A 20870-nucleotide genomic window follows, 5' to 3' on the forward strand; every position below is an offset into this window, starting at 1 on the left:
AAGAAAACAAAAAAAGTATAAGGTGCTTTTTGTTTTGTCAGAAAAAAATTATTCTGTGTTTTTTATAATTTGCATTTTCCGTGTATTATGGAAAAATTTTGTGCATGAAAATAAATTTATACTTTTAATTCAATTTTCCATGAATTGTTGGAAGCACACTCATGCATGATGCATACCCGATAAAATGATGTTTAAAAAGAGTTCTTTATATATTCTGTATCTGTGATGTTTATAAAAATAATTTTATTTTTATCAATGTATCAGACTCAGGACTTTGTATATTGTATGCATTGACTTGGTCCCCATAACAATTCATTGAAATAAATGATATTATATTTCCATTTTATGAACAAGAACTGAAGTATAGATAAAGTAACTATCCCAAAGTTTTGCATTTGGCAAAGTTGAAATTCTAACCCATGCAGTCTGATACCAACATTATATGTGCACTGTCATTTTCTTGGGAGGTAGGATTTGTTTATATAGAGAGATAGATCCTAATCCCAGAGATTCTGATTTCATTAGTGTCTGTGTGGTCTGAGTTGAAGATTTTGCTGGGGAGAAGGACAGTGCAATGACTATATGGCTAAATCCTGATTTGCGAATACCATATAGGTGATGGTTTGTGTCCCAGCTGCTCTACTTCTCATCCAGCTCCCTGCTTGTGTCTTGGGAAAGCAGTGAAGGATGGCCCATAGCCTTGGAACCCTGTACCTGTCTGGGAGACCCAAAAGCTCCTAGTTCCTGGCTTTGGATCAGCTCAGCTCCAGCTGTTACCACCATTTGGGGAGTCAACTAGCCAATAGAGGATGTTTCTGTCTCTGCTTCTCTCTGTAAATCTGATCTGACTTTCTGATAAAAATAAATGCATCTTTTAAAAAACCCCATTTTTTGACCTCTGTTTATTTCAATGTGCAGCAAAAAGTATCTAATGACTTTGGAAATGGGAGTATTGATGATAACAGCCATTTTGTACATGCTTATTTTTATTTTATTACAGTGGGAGTAAGTATGTGTTTAAAACCATGGGAGTATTCCGAATAAAAAGTATTCAGTTGATTGAATTATATATGATGTCTCACATATTGCATGTTCTGTTTCTTTGCTTAAGCACAGATATAGCCCACATTCATCCTGAGCAGGAGAGTACAGTGGGAAACGGAAGTGCAGAGTCAACTGAACAATTGAATATGAATTCCGATGGAAGCATGCATCAGAAGCCCAGTGAATTCATAGATGAAATCCCATATGAGGACACAAAACTAATAGGGCAGAGTTCAAGGAATTTTCAGGTCATCAGTCTTTATCCAGATGACATGGAAGCTTCCTGCAATATGGAGAAGTGCAAGTGAGTGCCAGCAACCATAGGTTTAGAGAGTGAGGATAGGGATAGCTTTGTCTCCTTCCCTTTCTCCCTTTCTTCCTTCCTGTATCCCCTCCTTTCTGGTGTGGATTGAATTTGATAATGTCATTAATTTACTAGAAGATAGGATCTCTCCTAGGACTGTTTTCATAATAATGATATACCACCGCTCGTTAGCTAAGTGGAAAACCATAAGGTGAATTTAAAGAAAACAATGAGATTTTATGCCTTGTTCAGCATTTTCTGATATTGTATTATACATGTGGAAGCAATTGTTGAGTGAATATAAAAGGGGTATTATTCTTCAGAGCAAAAGCTAATATCTCCAGGACAAATTAAAATCCTAAGGTAGATCTTGGTTTAGATTACCACTGTTTCTCATTTGAGTGAATTTTAATACTTCTGAAGAGTTTTATACTCTACCATATGCATTCCTTATTACTTTACATTCTACAACTTTTTTTCTCCCATTCACATAGCCTTTCTGTCTCATGGAAGGATTTGGATTTGTTTCTAAAGTCTTTTAAATGGCCATATGCTATAAAAAATTAGACTTAAAATTTTAGTGATTTATATAAAAATAATAGATAAAATAATATTTTATAAAATACTGTTGGGGAATTTTGCATAGTACTTGTTACTCCAGTATTTTGTGGACTGTTTCATAGAGATATTGGTGAATACTACCATATAATGAAATAGGTACATTGGTTTGTCTCTTTCCCGTAGCAATCTATAGATCCTTACAGAGGTATGCATTGGAGTATATTTGGTGGAGGTACTATTTGGGCAAAGGTAGCATTAAGATTATGGGGAAAGTAAATAGTAGAGCTTAGGGTAAACCTAAATTATTATATATCTAGTATAATGACAAAATGAGTTGTACATTATAAGTAGAACTACCCTAATTGTCCCAGATCTCAGTGCCTTCCTAAAATAGTTTAGTTAATAGAATTGTTTTCTTAATACCACTTATTTGTGGGTTGTCACTGTTCTCAAGCAGACAAAATACAAATAAAATTTTATGTTAACTTGCTCTGAAATGTAACAGAAATAACTTTTCATTTATAATGTTTAGATTTAAAAATTAAAATATATTCTTTCAAAAATTACTGTGCTCACTTTTTGAAAAGTGGGCAATGTATATAAAACCCCAACCAAAACAGCAAATTGAATTAATATTCACAGCTTTTAAAGTATACATAACCATGAATCTCTTTGATATTACTAAATGAATTCCACAAATTTAACTCTCTCAATTGGTAAGTTGTCATTTTTCTGTGAAATGGATGTACTTGTTCTCTTTAATCCATTGTATTTTCTTAATGGCACAAATAAAGAGAAATTTAGTATTTGATGATTCTTTTTTGTATTGTTAAAATGAAATGTTAAAATTAAATGTCTCCTTTTGAAAAGTAAAATTAATGGATCCTCTGTAGTAAAAATCCTGTGTCTATTTTGTTCAATATTTTTTATTACAGCATTATAGAACACAGAAACAGTGATCTGCATCGTGAATATATGATTCCTTGTGAAATTAATTCAGATGTAAATAATGAAAAGACAATAGCATTTCTTCTAAAAGAATTGGATATTCTCAGGACAAACAATAAAAAGGTAAATTATAAAAAAATCTGATAGTTATACAAAATATTTTATGCTGTTGATCTATATTTTTCATAATTTAGTTTTATTGAGTCCTTTAGTCAACAGTATCCTTACATTGTTACTATCAGTTGACATCTGGACATGTTTTTAGTTAATGAATTAGCATGGAAATGATTTTGGTTCCTGCCTTGCTGCTGGTCAGCGGTATCACTTCTTTTGGTGCTTTATGTAGGTACCAAAAAAAAAAAAAAAAAAGGATTCATTCAAATGTTGTAGTAAAATGTTACTGCAGCAGTGAGAGACATATCCTGGTTTCATGTTGTAACTGTCATAGCTTTTCTTATTTCTTTATTCATATCATATTCCTGTATTTCACCTCAATGATGTTTGTAATTGAATATTGAAGTAGCAAATTGTGGCAATATTGTCATTTACCATGTATTGTTGCAATTTGTCTAATCCAATTTGTCATGTCATGTTTTACCTTCTTATGTGTCTTGTTGTCTAGTTATAGTCTGGTGAACTTTGAATAATGTCATTAAATAATGTCCAATTTCTGTGTCTTGTTTTTAAATTGTATATATTTTTCTGATTTTAATATTCTCATAATTTGATTAAACTACACTGATGCATGATGGTAAGAATGTTGATCATGTCTGAAAGGAAGCAGCACATTAACTAAGCCCTAGGGAGAAATTTGAAAAAAGAAAAATGAGAGATTTGAAAGGATTTCTTTGGAGAGGAGGAGATATTTTCTGTACTTCATTTAGCAGTTATTTATTACATGCCAGTTATGAGCAGGACACCAACCAGAATGGAACATGATGGGATGGCATTCTCATAGGTAGATTGGTGTCTAATATTATTATTATGTTACTTTTGTTTTAAAATATTGGAATTACTAAGAGAAGTTGGAAAGCTTTGCTGTATGTTTTATTAAGGCAGTCCCTTCCAAATCTCTTGCTATAAGAAAAAAGGATGGATGAGGTTGCTTTTGTGATAGTTATTTTTAATTTTATTGTTTCCCTTAATTTTCCTTGCTTGGACATTCTTTATATACATGTATTTTAGAATACCTTTAGTAATTATTCTATTTTGAGCAGTTAATTTGTACCTTACAAAAATGCTACTATTTAAAAAAATTTTTTTAGGATTATCTGTTTAGGCCATTTCATGTAATATTAAAATTAAGGGGAAAATGTGACTGAAGTTAATTATATTTGTGCCAAATATGTGTCATGTAAGAATCCGAATTTCTTTTCAATGTGTTTTAGCTTCAAGAAAAATTGATTAATGAAGATAAAGAGCAGAGAAAACTGAAGCTTAAGCTCGAACTGCAAGAGAAAGCAACGGAAGCTAAAATTGCTGAGAAGACAGCAGGTATTGTAGAGAGTAATATATGACCTTAACAATTACATGTAAGATTATTCTGGGTGCCTTGGTGAATATCACTAGCATAGTGGCGTATTTGCCAAGGGAGGGGAAGCTTTGTCTTTCTTTTTCTTTTTCTTTTTTTTTTTTTTTTTTTTGGCTGCTTAGAAAATAGGTGGCTTTAACATCCTGGTACTGGTATTAGTGAGAGCTTTACCTGTATTCATACTGATTTGGGCATTAAATGCGTTGTTAACACCATGTCAATCCAATCACAAAAACGTTGTTTGTTTTGTTGGAAGGGCCTGAACAAACAAGGGGAAATGATGATTACCAGTACCTCTACCTTTCAACCAGCAGTTCAAATATGACTTATTGTTTTAGCCGTTAAGAGAAAATACTTCTCCTTTGTATGAAGATAGTCATATATGCATTACCAATGGAAACCTTCATTTGATTTATTTGTTTTGAGCAATTAATAGGTTTACATCTGATGAGGTAAATGATAATAGAGATATTGTCTTCCCTGAGTCTAAAGCAAAAGTTTGCCAAGGTTTAAATTATAAATCATTGCTTATATTTTGGAGTCTATTTTACTCAAAGGTGTTTAAAAGGTGAAATTCTTTAGGTTGTCTATGATATGTTACACATCAGAGAATATGCAGGAGTCCCTGATATTCATTTGTGTGTGCTACTCTGTGTCATACTGCTTAAGCATGTCAAGGGAAGAGAAGTTTTGTTAGAGAATAGAAATTAGTATTTGGGGGCATTTTAGAGATCACATATCAGTTGGAATGAGTTTAAGAAGCAGTTGCGATTTGTGATTGGTCTGCGGTTATAATTATGCTTTCCTAGCCACTTAATCTGCTCCCATACTTACATATAAAAGAATTCTTGATTTTTAGGTCAGAGACTTGATTAACTAGCATTTCTTATCTTTACAATGCTGCTGTGGAAAGTAAAACTGAAGAGCACTATGAAAATATAACCAAGATGACCATAAATAAATGCTTCAACTAAATATCACATGATGGCATTTCTATTGACATTGAACTACCATGAAGTTTTGGTTTTGTTTGTGGTAAAGAAATGTGAGAGTGATGTATTTTCTAAATTAAAAAGTATGCTAAAAATAAAGCCTAAAATATAAATTTAGACCTTATAATAAAGTTTAAATTTAAAAATTGCTTGGCTTTTTATGGTCAAATATATGTTACAATTGATAGTACAGTATTATAAAAAGTGCATTTGTTTTCATAACAATTTCATTCTCTGTGTCTTAAGCAACTTAGTAAAATCTGGGTTATTCTGATTTAATAAGAATCTTGAACTATTATGTCTGCACAGCCCATTTACCTGTTGGAAGGGGAAATTCGTTTAAAAATAAAATGTATTCTTAATGTTTATTATATATCTGAGCATATGGCTTGCATATTTATTTATTGCTACATATCTAAAATTTCCCTTGATTGAATAATCTGAAATATTCAAACTAATGAGTATGATTAGTTTATCATTATTATTGATTGTGTCTCTCAATAATAGGATTTTCTAGTAAATGTTAAAATAATTTGAATATGCTTAATATATTTTATAACCCTTATTAGTGGAAATAGTATTATTATAGTTTCTTTTGAACAAAGCAGTCTAGCTAAAAGAGATATATCAAACAGTATAAAAATGTGTCTTGATTTTGAAAATAAACAACATGAGCTACTCCATTGAAATTGTAGACATATTGTTAGAATACCCAAAGTATAAGGATATAATATATAATGATATTCATACAGTGTTAATTACAATAACAAGAAAATTAAGAGTGATCTAACAAGGCATTTGTTAAATGAATTATGGTGCATGTATATGGCAAAACATTATGCATTACTTAATTATTTCTGAAGTGTATTTGAAGAGATGAAAAAAATCTTCATAATGTAATGTTAAGGAAAAAGTAGCTTAAAATCTATATATACAATATAAATTTATGAAAGGAAAAGCTTTGTACATATCTAAAAATGAGAGGCAAATTTTGGTGGTCTTTATTTAGCTCTATTTATTTTCTAAAGATTTATTTATTTTATATGTATTTGAAAGGCAGATTTGCAGAGAGAGGAGAGACAGAGATATCAAGAGAAGGAGGGAGCAAGGGAAGGAAGATTGGAGGGAGGGAAAGAGAGAGAGAGAGAGAGAAATTTTCCATCTCCTGGTTCACTCCCCAAATGGCTGCAATAAATGGCTGGCTGGAGCTGGTCCAATCCAAAGCCAGGAACTTGGAACTTCTGGGTCTCCCACATGGGTGCAGTGGCCCAGAGACTTAGGCCATCATCCACTGGCTTCTCAGGCACTTTCACAGGGATCCAAAGTGGAGCCGCTGAACTTGAACCAGTGGCCATATGGGATGCCAGCAGTGCAGGTAGAGTACTAAAGTACTGTACTATGGTGCTGGCCCCGGAGTTGAGCTTTTTCTGCATTTTTCAGATTTGCTGCAATGAGTGAGTATTAAATTTAGTGTTAGAAATATTAAGCATTACTTTTAAAATAAGTGACTTTAAAAAGTTAATTGCAATCTAGTGTTAAAATGCTTCCTGTGTTAGGTTTGAGACATAAAACATTAAATACCAGATTTTATGAAAAGCACGTGATAGGTATGATCCAGTCATTGCCATTTTGTCCATGCCATTTTCTGGACTTTCTGATTTCCCTTCTATCATTTTTATACCTATATGTGGTTTCTTTATGTTACGTATATGTTAGTCTATCTTGTCTTCTATCTGCCTTATGATGTATAAGGTTAAGAATATGATATAGCTCGGCATGGTAACCTAGTGGTTAAAGTTCTTGCCTTGCATGTGTCAGTTCCCATATGGGTGCTGGTTTGTTTCCTGGCTACTCCACTTCCCTTCCAGCTCGCTGCTTGTGGTCTGTGAAAGCAGTAGAGGATTGCCCAATGCCTTGGGAACCTACACCTGCATGGGAGACCTGGAAGAATTCCTGGCTCCTGGTTTCAGATCAGTGCAGCTCCGGCTGTTGCAGCCACTTGGGCAGTGAACCAGCAGATGGAGGATCTTTCTCTCTGTCTCTCCTCTCTGTATATCTGACTTTCCAGTAAAAACAAACAAACAGACAAAACCAAAACAAGTAAATCTTTTTTTAAAACAATGTAACACAGTCAATACTACATAAAACAAAATGTACCTCATCCTCCTTAGGCAGTTTGAAACAATCAGGAACACCAAAAGTTGAGGTCGGATTGTCTTAGTTTTTTTTTAAGATTTATTTATTTTTATTACAAAGTCAGATATACAGAGAGGAGGAGAGACAGAGGACGATCTTCCATCCGATGACTCACTCCGTAAGTGAGCCGCAACGGGCCGATGCGCGCCGATCCGATGCCAGGAACCAGGAACCTCCTCCAGCTCTCCCACACGGGTGCAGGGTCCCAATGCATTGGACCATCCTCCACTGCTTTCCCAGGCCACAAGCAGGGAGCTTGGATGGGAAGTGGAGCAGCTGGGATTAGAACCGGCACCCATATGGGATCCCGGAGCGTTCAAGGCAAGGACTTTAGCCACTAGGCCACGCCGCCAGGCCCTGTGTTAGTTTTTAATTCACAACTTTGAGGCTTAATATTAACTCTGCCTTGAGAAGCCAGTGTCTCAGTTCGTTTTCTGCTGTGTAAAATGTGAATACAAACTAATGTACTACTTTAAAGATTAGAGATAACATGGAAAAGCACCTAGTATATAATAGTATTTGGTAAGTTGTAGCTAATATTGTTTTATTACTTTATGAAATTCATAAATGTTTGAGCATACTAATTATGCAAAGCCATAAACTGACATTTAGCTTTTAATTAAAACAATATTGGTTTACTAATAAGGGACTTTAAAAGAGAAATGAACTAAAACAGTGACTGAAAAATTTTAGAAACAACGATTAGGTTTTATATAAGAAAATGCACTGTATACTCTATTTTATAGTACTAATGAATGTTATTAAAATGTGAGTCAAAAGAAATTGTAAGCAAAGAACGTTGGCTCTAACACAGTGTGTACCAGTGATAAGCCTACATGTAGTGTTTCCTACTTTCAGGTTTGCTTTGTTTTTATCGCCTTTGGTTTTTGGATCATATGCATACTGTCATTCCAGTGTGATCTTATGAGTATTTGAAATTTGTCCTCTGTCATGGCAAAACCTCAGATGTTTGACCCTTTAAGCTTCCACTCACTGCTGTTATTGTTACTATGTTGGCCACCATCATCAGTTCTGTTTATTAGACACTGACTGATCAAAACTGAGCTATTCTTTATAAATTCAGCAAATAGTTATATAGGGACCGTTATGTGAATAATGATTATATGTGAGTAAAAAAAGCAAATTGAAGATTTCGTATACTTCCTTTTTTTTTGAACTTTTAAAAAAATTTATTTATTAATCACATTGTATTATGTGACAGTTTTATAGGTACTGGGATTCCCTCCACCCCTCCGATTTCATATACTTCTTTGCATGCAATCCCTTTTTAGCCATAATACATCATATGAGTGCAGGTAGTGACTCAATGCTTAGACTTTGGATTCAAACCTTAATCTCATCTTTTTGCCTCTTACAGTAATGATAGCTTCATCAAGCTGTGTGTGATAAGTTGTGATAAATGGTTCTTAGTTTGTGCAAAAGCAAAACTGTGTTGTTGCCCCTGTGTTAACATTAGGAAAAATATATCTCATTGTAGTGTTTATTTTTCACTGTGATTTGATTCACTACATTATATGAAAATTGTCAGTATGTGATGCTTTAAATATTAAACCTTTTGGAGAAGCACATCAGAAACAATGAGTCTTTGTCCTTTATGAAAGTATCTTTCTTACCTAAAAATAAGTGACAGGATCAAAACGTTTCAAAATTTTTTTAGTTAACAGTGAAACGTGGTGTTTTGTGATCTGATTTACATCCATTAATTTGCTCTTCTGTCAGTGATATGGGATACATTTAAAGCTACTTTGTTTAATTAACCTTTTGTTTTTACTAAATAAGCATCCACATAGGGCATTGTCTGATATTTTTTGTCTACATTTTTGTGTATTGCATTTGTAGTACCAGATGATGTTTCAATTTTATGAGAGTATTTAAAATGTTATTTGTATCAGTTGTTTTTATATATAAGTATTTATATTTCTTTAAAAGCCTTATTTTTCTGTATCTTAGAAGCTCACTTTAGAGCCTGTGCTTTCTATGTTAGTTATTTTTCTTTCTTGCATGTCATCCATTAAAGATTAGCTGTGGAAGGTTGGAGCATGAAGAGATTATGAATGACAGAACAACTCCTGTAGAATAATAATCAGTTTTTGGTATTTAATGCTGTTTGACTTTTGCAGACACATTTCTTATTAACCTTTGGTACAAAGAGAAATCCAGGTTCCTGATATCTCATGGAGAAGATGAATTGGAGATCCTCTTCCAATTAAATTGAAATAAAGCCAATATTGGGTTTTAGCCAGAGGAACTCTTTAGATTCTAAGTCTTATGTTTATAAGTTTATCTCCATCTATCTTGCTACATTTTAACATATAGTTCAATAGTTACATAATTGACTGTGTTTATACTGATAATACAAGCATGCTATCTGATTTTTATTTTTAAAAATGGATTTCTTTTGTGAACTCAAATTTGACATTTCTTAAATTACAAAATTGTCAATCCCTTCTTACTACAGATAATGTTAAATTAGTTTGTTAAGCAGAAAAGGAATTAACCTGTAATTGTGGGAAGAATCAAAATATATAATCCCTGTAAATTACAATTTAGTTGTTTGTATTCAAGTTGAAGTATAAATGTTAAACGTGCAGGTATATAATCTATCATTATAGCTAATATATCACAATGAATTGATCTGCAAAAATAAGTATTGTATAATAGAAATTTTCATTTTACCATTCTGTGAAAAGGTTGTTACTATTAAATAAATAATTATATTGAAATTCATTGAATAAGAGTGAGTTATTTCTTTATATCAAAAAAGACACTGGCATAATTTTCATTGTTAAGAAATAGTGCTCGGGCCCGGCAGCGTGGCCTAGCGGCTAAAGTCCTCGCCTTGAACGCACCCCGGGATCCCATATGGGCGCCGGTTCTAATCCCAGCTGCTCCACTTCCCATCCAGCTCCCTGCTTGTGGCCTGGGAAAGCAGTCAAGGACAGCCCAAAGCATTGGGACCCTGCACCCGCGTGGGAGACCTGGAAGAGGTTCCTGGCATCGGATTGGCGCGCATCGGCCCATTGCGGCTCACTTAGGGAGTGAAACATCGGATGGAAGATCTTCCTCTCTGTCTCTCCTCCTCTCTATCTGGCTTTCCAATAACAATAAAATCTTAAAAAAAAAAAAAAGTAATAGTGCTCACTAAAATTATATGTTTCTCTATATGCAATAGGCAACAATAAAATACAGCTTTTAATAAAATCTTTATACAGAGATTGTGTATACCCTTTATCATTTTTTATTATATATATAAATTAAAATGGAAACTACTTATGTACCTATACTTTTTCATTTGGAAGGAAAAAAATTTTAAGAATATGACTACTGTTTTTAGATAGAGCAAAATATCCCATCTGTTTAAAAATACAGGCAGTAGAAAATTTGATTGATGAAATTTATTATATTATTGTCTTTGGCTTTAAGATTGCATGGATATGGGCCTGGTGTGATAGCTTAATGACTAAATCCTTGCCTTGCATCCACAGGTGCGGGGCTCCCCCACAGATTCTTCTACTACCCCGTTGCCAGAGTGGTGAGCCTGCTGCCCGCCACCCAGCCTCCTGGGGTGCGAGAGACAGGCAGGCAGGCAGGGGTTCTGTCCAGCAGTTGCAGTTTACTTGGGAAGTACAGATTCTTACATAGGGTAACGGATAGCCTCAGGCCAGGAATTTCAGGAATTCCAGGAGGGGAGAAACTAGGAGCCAATTACTAGGAGCATGACTGCAGAAGCCACCTCCCATAGGCCAGGGGCAGGTGAGCGAAATGGCCCTGGCCAATCAGTCTTTCTTTGAAACAACGTGACTGACCCTTGCCCTGGTTCATACCCGGGGCACTGTCCTTGGCCACCATCTTATTGGCAGCTTGTAAACCAGTGACCTTGACTGTTAGTTGCCATCTTGTTGACTTAGTGACCCCTTTGCCCTGAGCTTCACAGGCCGGGACCCTGTGTGGGTGCTGATTCATGTGCTGACTGCTCTACTTCCTATCCTGCTCCCTGCTTGTGGCCTGGGAAAGCAGCAAGAAAGGATGGTCCAAGGCCTTGGGACCCTGCACCCATGTGGGAGACCCAGAAGGATCTCCTGGCTCTTGGCTTTGAATTGGCCTATCTCCTCCGGTTGTGGCCACTTAAGGAGTGAACCAGAGGGTCGAAAATCTTGCTCTTACCTCTCTTCCTCCTCCTCTTTGTTAATCTGCCTTTCCAGTAAAAATAAATATACATTTTTTAAAAAGGATTCCATGGATATGAGTTTTTATGAATTTCAACCGATCCCAGATAAAATAATAATTGAAGATAACTACAGACAATTTGGTATGCTTTATATAAGTAGGGAAACTAAAGTAAAAGTTAAATAGACAAAGAATCAGTTATATGTAGCAGTAAACAACAGTTGGAAATATTTTATTAATTGCAGCTTATGGCAAAATTTGGTGATATATCAAACATTTGGGCATGTGTGTAATGAGTATTTAAGACATAAAAACAACAGAAAATTTCAGACTGATCTAAAGACTTTTCTACAGTTTGATTAATGATTCTAAAAGGGAATTAGAAAAGTTTAGGTACCAATTAAATAGAAATTGCTCGAATAATAAACGTTAGAATTTTATTTTAATGATATGCAATTTATTTATGCTAATTTACTACTTCCATATTAAATGTATCTCTTTCACATAAAAGTGGCCTGAGTATTAATTATGTTACTTTTTTAGTGTAAGTGTTAAGCATAGCTTTCAAAGTGTCTTTGTAACATTTTTCAGCCAATTATAAATGCATGTATTTAATAATTGATGGTTTTGTAAAGAAAAAAATCTTAAATGACTAACCTTACTCTTTTGTATAATTTTCTAATTTTTAGTGAATTCTATAATTCTTCTGATTGTAATTTTACTAAAACATAATGAAAGAAAGTCTGATGACATATACTGAGAGTTTGAAATTTCATTCACTTTTATCTGAAAAACAGAGACAGAGATGGACAAAGACCATGAATCCACCCATTACTCCCAGATACCTGTGACATCTAGGGCTGGGTGAGACTGGAACCAGGAACCTGGACTTGATCCAGGTCTCCATGAGTGACAGGGATGCAAATACCTGTGCTGTTATCAAGTGCTCTGTAGTTGCATTAGCACAAAGCTGAGTTGGAGAGCAGGAGGGTCTCAAGCTAGGCTTGCTAGTTTCCCTGTATTACTTTTTAAACAAAGACTTTTTAGTATATGTGCTGGCGAAGCAAGCACTAAACAAAGACTTTTTATAAATAAAATAATTATATAAAATGCTGAAACATAAAAATCCCATTTTAGAAGAGTGTGATAGTGTGATTTTTATAAGAAGTGTGGGGATATTACATTGAATTCAGCATTCGAATGTTAAAAGTACAGGTTTCAGACTACTTGGAGTGACATTTGGTTAATATTCTATTAGTATGAGGCATTTATTATCTATTTTTAAATTCCTGATGATCTTTTTATACAAAAAGATTAACCACATTTTAAAATAAATTAGAAGAGATTATGTAATATTTGGAATTCTAGATTATTTATTTATTTAATTGGAAAGGCAGATACACAGAGAGAAGGCCAAACAGAGAGAAAATTCTTCCATCCACTGGTTCACTTTCCAAGTGGCCACAATTGCCAGTGATGAGTTAATCCAAAGCCATGATCCAGGAGCTTCTTCTGGGTCTCCCACACTGGGGCAGGACCCCAAGCCTTGGGCCATACTCTCCTGTTTTCCCAGGGCATTAGCAATGATCTGGAAGAGAAGTGGAGCAGCCAGGATATGAACCTGTGACTATATGGGATCCCAGCGGATGCAATGCAAGGATGTAGCCACTAGGCTATCACCCCAGGCTTATGTGGTAGTTTCATTAAGCACTATTACATTTACAAAGGATCCATTTGATATCAAGGTAACCTTCACCAATAGTTACTCCTCAAGTAAAATATAATTTTAGATAATAAGAGATTGAGAATGTCCCGTATGTTAAATGCTGGTGTTTTTCTGTGAGACTGTATCTGTATTTCTTGCCTGGAATTTTAGAACATGAATTATGCGTAGTGATTATTTGATATACTTAAAATTCTCATTGATTTTTTTTCTTCCCTCTCTTCATTTCACACATTTATATTTACATTAGTGCCACAGGATGTTAACAAACAGATTCTTGGGGAATGTCTGTCCTCCAAATTATGTTATTTAGAGAGCCATGATTCAATGTTTAAACTAGAATGTTTTCCAATATACTGTCTCTCTCCTACTGTATTTTAAAAGTAGTTTGAAATGTGTAGCATATGGGTCTGTCAATAGACTTGGGTTCTACTAAGAAAATATGTACTCTGCCTTGACTCAATAAACTCATGCTTGGTATGGTTCAGCTTCTTCATATTTACTCTTGCTCATATTAGAAAACAATTAGCTTACTAAACAAATTTGAGTATTTGGTGGGGGTTTCTGGGTGATCCTCTCTGAATCTTTCTCATTTGGCTAAGAATTATAGGGTATTTGATAACCATGTTTAAAAATGGAGATATCCAAATATTATTGTAAACACCCAATGATTTGTTTTACCTACAATATAAGTATTTTACTTGGTTGGCTTACATAGTAGCTAATAATATTTGTTAATGTAATTTAACTGCGGTGAACCTTTACTGAACAAATATTGAAATTTATTCAAGTCAAAGAAAGTGAATCTCTAATGACTTTTGTTAAAGCTTCTATTTAATAGTTAAGGAGAAAAGTTTGTATGACATACGAGATGCAATTAACAGTAGATTTTACATTTAATAAAAAGAAAGAAGCATGTGTATTTGCTTTATTCATTCCATCATAATTTGCATTAGAGCTGTGGGTGTTTAATGAGCAAATTCCAACTAAAATGCTATATTGATTTTGTAGTGAACTTTGTAATAGTCATCTACCTTGGAAAAGCTCAATGTTTACAATTAAGTTTTCTTTACTAAAAATGTTTGAGAGTTGTGTATTGATTTCTGAAAAGTACTCAATTCTAGAAAGAGTAAGTTTTTTACAACCAATAAATTTCACATATAACCAAGTTAGATGTTAAAAAATTATCATTCAGTAATAGCTTAACACCAAAAAACTTCTCTTAATAGTTGTATAAACTACCTTTTTACGTTTTTATGTGTCTTACACTTAAAATTAATTAGAATACTTTAAAATGGTGATCTCTTTAATAATTGCTTTTGAATATACATATATATCTTTGGATTTGATGTAGCATTTTAAAGAAGTGCTGTTTTCCTCTTGCTCACACAGAACCAAATAAACTGTATGTGTAAAGCATTTACACATACATAAAGCATAAAGACAATTATGCTTGATAAAGCCATTAATATTGCTATCTTTACTCCTCTCAGCAGAAGCTAGTGTGTTTGAAATGGAACACAACTAACATGTTAAAATTTAGCATATTTTGTCTATCCCCTTTTTACCTACAAATTGGAAGTATTTTGCTAACATGAAAAAATTTTAAATGTTAGCATATTGTATTTTTGTCTAAACCGTGATAAGGTATTTAGTGAAGAATGACTCCTGAATAATTTTTCCATCCCTGTTTATTGTTTTGTCTGCTAATGAAAAAGTTTGGAAGGGAGGATTTTGAATTGGGTTTTTAAATATATAAATTATCTAAATAAAACGATGTTATCAATATGTTTAAAAATTGAATCAAATTGGGTTGACCATCATTGCAGTGCTGTTGGAGCAGAAGGACAGTTTGTGAAGAATCCACTTTAATTATTTAAGAGCTTTTGTGTGGTAACTAATTTCATCTTTCCTGGTAACCATAAGAAGTGATATTTTGTTTACTTTATATGCCTGAACTGTGACTGACACAATTTTAGAAATTTAAACAATATACCTGAAATGAAGTGTCTTAGATATAAATCAAACCTGTAACACCATTCTATTTTCCCTAGCATACATGATAGATCATCTTTGAAAGAATAAGGATTTTGATGGTCATCAGGATCGCTCTGGAAACCCCTCAAAACAAACAACAAACAAAAACTCTAGAATAGATAGAAAACAACAAGGAAAGCTTAGAATCAGACAGGAAATGGTCAGCGTGGATTCACTTACACGTTACTAGGTGGGACACAAAGATTAGTTACTCCTCACTAAGGTATTGAAGATTTCTCTGCACACCCCTCCTAAAACTGTTCACTAAACTGTTGACGCATATCTTGTTAGAGTTACAGAGTTAGACTACCCGAAAAACAGCCAGGTTCAGCAAAATCATGTTTCAACGCTATAAAATGCTAAATACTATAATGAAAATAGACACGAGACAGCTGAATAGTAATCTATAGCCATTTTAAGTTGTATAGAACCTGGTTGTACATTAACTAATAATTGAAATGTCAATGAAGAAGTCACAGGATATGGTTCAGAACTTGCGTTTTTTTAAACATATTGATTACTCAATACTGTCAAGTAATTCCATAACGTTATAAATTGTTGCTGATGTTATGTTTGGGTAATTGATAGGGATGATACCCTGCCGGCTCTACCTTCTGACCAGAAATGGTCTCCCCAACAAGCTGTTGAACTTATCTGGACAATAAGATGCTGGACTCTATGCTTGGTATATGCTTGCAATGAAAGAATCTCATGTGAACTTGAACTGTGCTAATGCAACAAGATGGAGGAATCCACCAAGTGGGGAGGGTTTGAGGAGGGGTGGGGAGAATCCCAGTGCCTATAAAACCGTGTCACATAATGCAATGTAATAAAAACAAAACAAAAAAAGAAAGAATTTGATGCATTGGCTCAACTGGCTAACCCTCCTCCTCCAAACATGGCATTTCATATGGGCACCAAAACGTGTCCTGACTGCTACAATTCACACAAAGCTTCTGCTTATGGCCTGGAAAAGCAGTGGAGAATGGTCCAAGTCTCCCACATGGTAGACTGGGAAGAAGTTCCTGGCTCCTGGTTTCAGATAAGCTCAGCAACTCCTATTGTGGCCACTTGGGGAGTGAACCAGCAGATGAAAGGTCTTTTCTCTCTGTCTCTCCTTTCAGTAAAAATTTGCTTTTTCAGTAAAAAAACAAATGAATCTTTAAAAAAAATTAAAGGTTTGTTTATTTGAATTGTAGAGTGATAGGGAGAGTCAGAGAGAGAGATCTCCTGTGTGCTGCTTTACTCCCTAAAGGGCCATAATAGCCAGGGTTGGTCCAGGCTGAAACCAGGAGCCAGAAACTGTATCCCAGTGTTCTGCTATTTCTCAGGCACAGTAGCCTGGGATTGGCAGTGGAGCCTCCGGGGCTTGAGCCTCCATATGGGATTCCAGTGTCAGCTGGCAGCTTAGCTCACTGCCACAACGCTGCTCTAATCATTGTCCTGTTTGTTTCACTCAACACAATGCCCTACATTTGCAGCCATTTTGATGCAAATGACAGAATTTCATTTTTTAAATAATTGAATAGGATTCCATTCTGTGTGCATGTGTGCTTGTGTGTGTATATACATAGCACATATTTTTTCATCTAGAATTCCACTATTTTTTCTCATTACTATTTCCTTGTATTAGAATATATGTTCCTGGAGGATAAAGATTCTTTGGAATATTGTATTCATATCCCCTAAAACTACTTTAACAAACATATGATGCGTGGGGGTGGGTGTTTAACCTAACAGGCAAGACACCAGTTAGTACACCAACTTCCCATGTTAGAGTGCCAGAATACGTTTCCTAACTCCAGTTAAGGATTCTTGTTTCCTGATGATGCAGACTCTGGGGACACTGTTGATGACTCAGGTAATAGAATACTCAGGTAGTGATGTTCCTGCAACCTGTATGGGAGATTTGGAAACTCAAGTTGCCAGTTTCCAGCATAAGCTTCCCCAGTCATGGCAGGGATTTGGGGAAGTCAGTCAACTGCTAATGTGTGTGCATGTGTCTCAGCCTCTTCCCCTCCTCCTTCACCCTTTCCTCTTCCTCCTCCATCCCTCCCTCCCAGCCTCTCTCTCTCTCAAATAAATAGTTTCAGTAATTAATGTATGTACTAATGTTTCTCTTCTTTTAGACTCAGCTACTTGATAGTAGTTTTAGCTTTTGCTTTGTCATGCATTACACATTTTGTGCTTTTATTGTTTTGTTATGGAAGCATATAGTTGATTTACCCTCAGGATTGTTTCTAACACTTGCAGTTTATGTAGCACAGTAGTAAGTATCTTGCTTAATTGTGTATTAATTTATGGCAAACCTTGGACATGAAGCGGATATTTTTATAAATAGAACATTTCAAGCTATTTTCCTGTTTATTTGGTGCTTTGCACAAAATTTGTTTCACTGGTCCTTTTCTGTGAGTCTCTTTTGTCCAACATTTAAGTTATACTTTTAAAATAACATAAAACTTTAAGTGTACCAACAAGTAGAAATCAGGCTTAAGAAATGATGACTGCAGGGCCCGGCGGCGTGGCCTAGCGGCTAAAGTCCTCACCTTGAATGCCCCAGGATCCCATATGGGCACCGGTTCTAATCCCGGCAGCTCCACTTCCCATCCAGCTCCCTGCTTGTGGCCTGGGAAAGCAGTTGAGGACGGCCCAAAGCTTTGGGACCCTGCACCCGCGTGGGAGACCTGGAAGAGGTTCCTGGTTCCCAGCATCGGATTGGCGCGCACCAGCCGTTGCGGCTCACTTAGGGAGTGAAACATCGGATGGAAGATCTTCCTCTCTGTCTCTCCTCCTCTCTGTATATCCGGCTTTCCAATAATAATAAAATCTTTAAAAAAAAAAAAAGAAATGATGAATGCAGATAAGGTCAAAGCCTCCCCCTTATATAGTACTACGTAATTCTGGCTGATGCCATTTGTATTGTCATCCATCTTGACAGTGCTGCTTGCTCTGTACAGATGTGTGGTACTAAAGTAGCCTGTTCTGACCCCTTTGTAGTCTTATGTGATGCATTTCCTTTTTTCCCCTCTCCTATCCACTGGGATTACTATATCTTAAATGTGATATTTATTATTTCTATGTTCTGTTCATTATTTTTAATATTTGTATTTATTCATAAGTTCTAGATAGAAGTATTTTACATTACAGCTTAATATTTTTGTAAACTTTTAGTTTTTAACATTTGCCCATCTATTCATAGTTACTTCATTTTAAGTGCTGGATGGTATTCCATGCTGCATGTAGAATAATTTATATAATGCTGCTTATTTTAATGAGCAGTGTGTTATTTGCAAGCTATTGTAACTGTAAGCAATGCTACAGTACTTAATGTATTTTATTTAATTCAATTTATGTTGAATTGATCTTTAGTTGATTGTAGATATTATATCTTTTTGTAGTATCTGTTCAGAGTTTCCTTAATTTCATGTCATTTGTAATTTTGGACCTTTTTTCCCTCTTATTGTGGAAACAAAATGGAACCTTAATTTTGCAGTTACTAGTAAGATGATATGTTCTTAATCAACTGATGAGTACTAATCTAATTAAACATTTCAAAATAATGAAACCATTTTTACTGAATGTATGGATTTCTCTTATTTTCTCTGATTGATTGTGGGTTGTGTATTTTGGTAGCTCTGGTTGAAGAAGTGTATTTTGCCCAGAGGGAACGAGATGAAGCTATTATGTCAAGACTTCACTTAGCCAATAAGGAGAGAGATGAAGCAATAGCACGAGCCCAGCGTATGGAAATGTCTCTAAAAGAGTATGTACACTTTAAAAATTATATTGGGAATATTTATAAAATTTATGCATTATGTTGTAGTTACATATTTTAAAATAATAGTAATTCTACATGTTATTGTAGAAAATTACATATTTCCATAATCTTTTATCAAGAATTTGGCATGCTAATAGCTTGCCTAGTGGGCCTAATAGTCAAGTTTTTAAAAAGAAATGTTCACAATGAGTTTGTCTCTGCCATACATATCAGTGTCCTTCCTCTTTTCTACTTCTTGTGTCCTCTACTACTCCTATTGTCACTGTTAAAATTTACTTCAGGGACCAACACTGTTTCACAGTGGTTTAAGCCGCTACTTGCAGTGCCACTATCCCGTAAGGCACCATTTCTACTACCCACTGCTCCACTTCCAATCCAACTCACTGCCAATGTACCTGGGAAAGCAGTGGAAGATGGCCTGAGTACATATGACCCTGCACCCATATGTGAGACCTGGAAGAAGCACCTGGCTTCAGTTTGGCCACAGCCACAGCCATTATGGCCATTTGGGTATGAACCAGTGGATGCAATATCTCTCTCACTTTCTCTCTCTCTAATGCTTGGGTTCAAATGAATCAATAAATGTTAAAAATAAAATAGGTTTCAGTTTTCCAGATTCTTTCATTTCAGTCTGCTTAATATTTCCTATGCCTGTTCTTCACTTTTTTACTTGTAGTTCTTTAGGCTGAAGTTTTTAAAATTTAGTGTCACATGTAACAGGGTAGAGCCTAGATGTTTATGTTTTCACCGGTAGCTTTAATTCTGATAGGTAAGTAATAAACCACAGTGGAAAAGTGATTCTCCAGAAATAAATGCTATACTTTTCAGTTTTTACTTCGTTTATTATAGATTTATTTGAAACATATAACTTATAATGTATAGAGATCATATTTAATGGTGATTAGTGAAAACATTTGTGGCATGTTTTCTTTGCCCAGTGTTGATAAGTAGATAATAGGCCACACTCGATAAATGATGCTCTAGAGATGAGTAGTATACTATCCAGATTTCTTTATTTATCCATTTATTTTTAAAGCTTTATTAAAGAAAGCAAGAGAGAGAGAGAGAGAAAGAAATATTTTATCCATTGTTTTTTAACAGCTGGATCTGGGTAGATGTCAGAAGCTTCACCTGGGTGTCCTGTGTGGATGCCAGCAATTAAAGTGCTTGACTCATCCTCTCGTGCTTCCTAGAAGCATCAGTAGGGGACTGGGTCAGAAGCAGAGTAGCCAGGACTCAAACTAACACTCCGATCTGGGCTATGGGATTGCTGAGTGGCAGCTAAACCTGCATCACAAGGTCCTCTCCACTTCTCAGATTTTAATGTAAAATGTAAAAATTAGGGGAACCCAGTTACTATATAGACTGGTTCAGTGCATCTGGGGCAACCTGCGATTCTGCCTTTTAACAGTGTCTCAGATAGTATGACTGATGCTGTTGTATGGAATATGCTTTGAAAAGAAAAGCCCTAGGGCACTAAGAAATTTGTTACCTGTGAAGTAGAATATAGTAATCTAATAGTAACAGATAACTAATAATATAATAATCTACTGTTTAGTGGTGATTAG

The 20870-nt window shown here is 34.9% G+C and overlaps 1 protein-coding gene across 2 annotated transcripts in view; it reads left to right on the top strand.

Moving 5' to 3' along the window:
- Positions 1 to 20870, top strand: part of MIPOL1 (mirror-image polydactyly 1) — a 267009-nt gene that overhangs the window by 56337 nt on the left and 189802 nt on the right. Inside the window, exons 5-8 of one of the 2 annotated variants that reach the window (XM_058666357.1) lie at positions 1112 to 1348; positions 2845 to 2980; positions 4246 to 4351; positions 19158 to 19287. In XM_058666357.1, the coding sequence (XP_058522340.1) occupies positions 1191 to 1348; positions 2845 to 2980; positions 4246 to 4351; positions 19158 to 19287 (530 nt within the window). In that variant the 5' untranslated portion in view covers positions 1112 to 1190. The remainder of the gene's footprint in view (positions 1 to 1111; positions 1349 to 2844; positions 2981 to 4245; positions 4352 to 19157; positions 19288 to 20870) is intronic. The other variant, XM_004584777.3, reaches the window with a different exon arrangement.

The sequence above is a fragment of the Ochotona princeps genome, chromosome 6 (genome assembly GCF_030435755.1).
Source record: "Ochotona princeps isolate mOchPri1 chromosome 6, mOchPri1.hap1, whole genome shotgun sequence".
NCBI lineage: Eukaryota > Metazoa > Chordata > Mammalia > Lagomorpha > Ochotonidae > Ochotona > Ochotona princeps.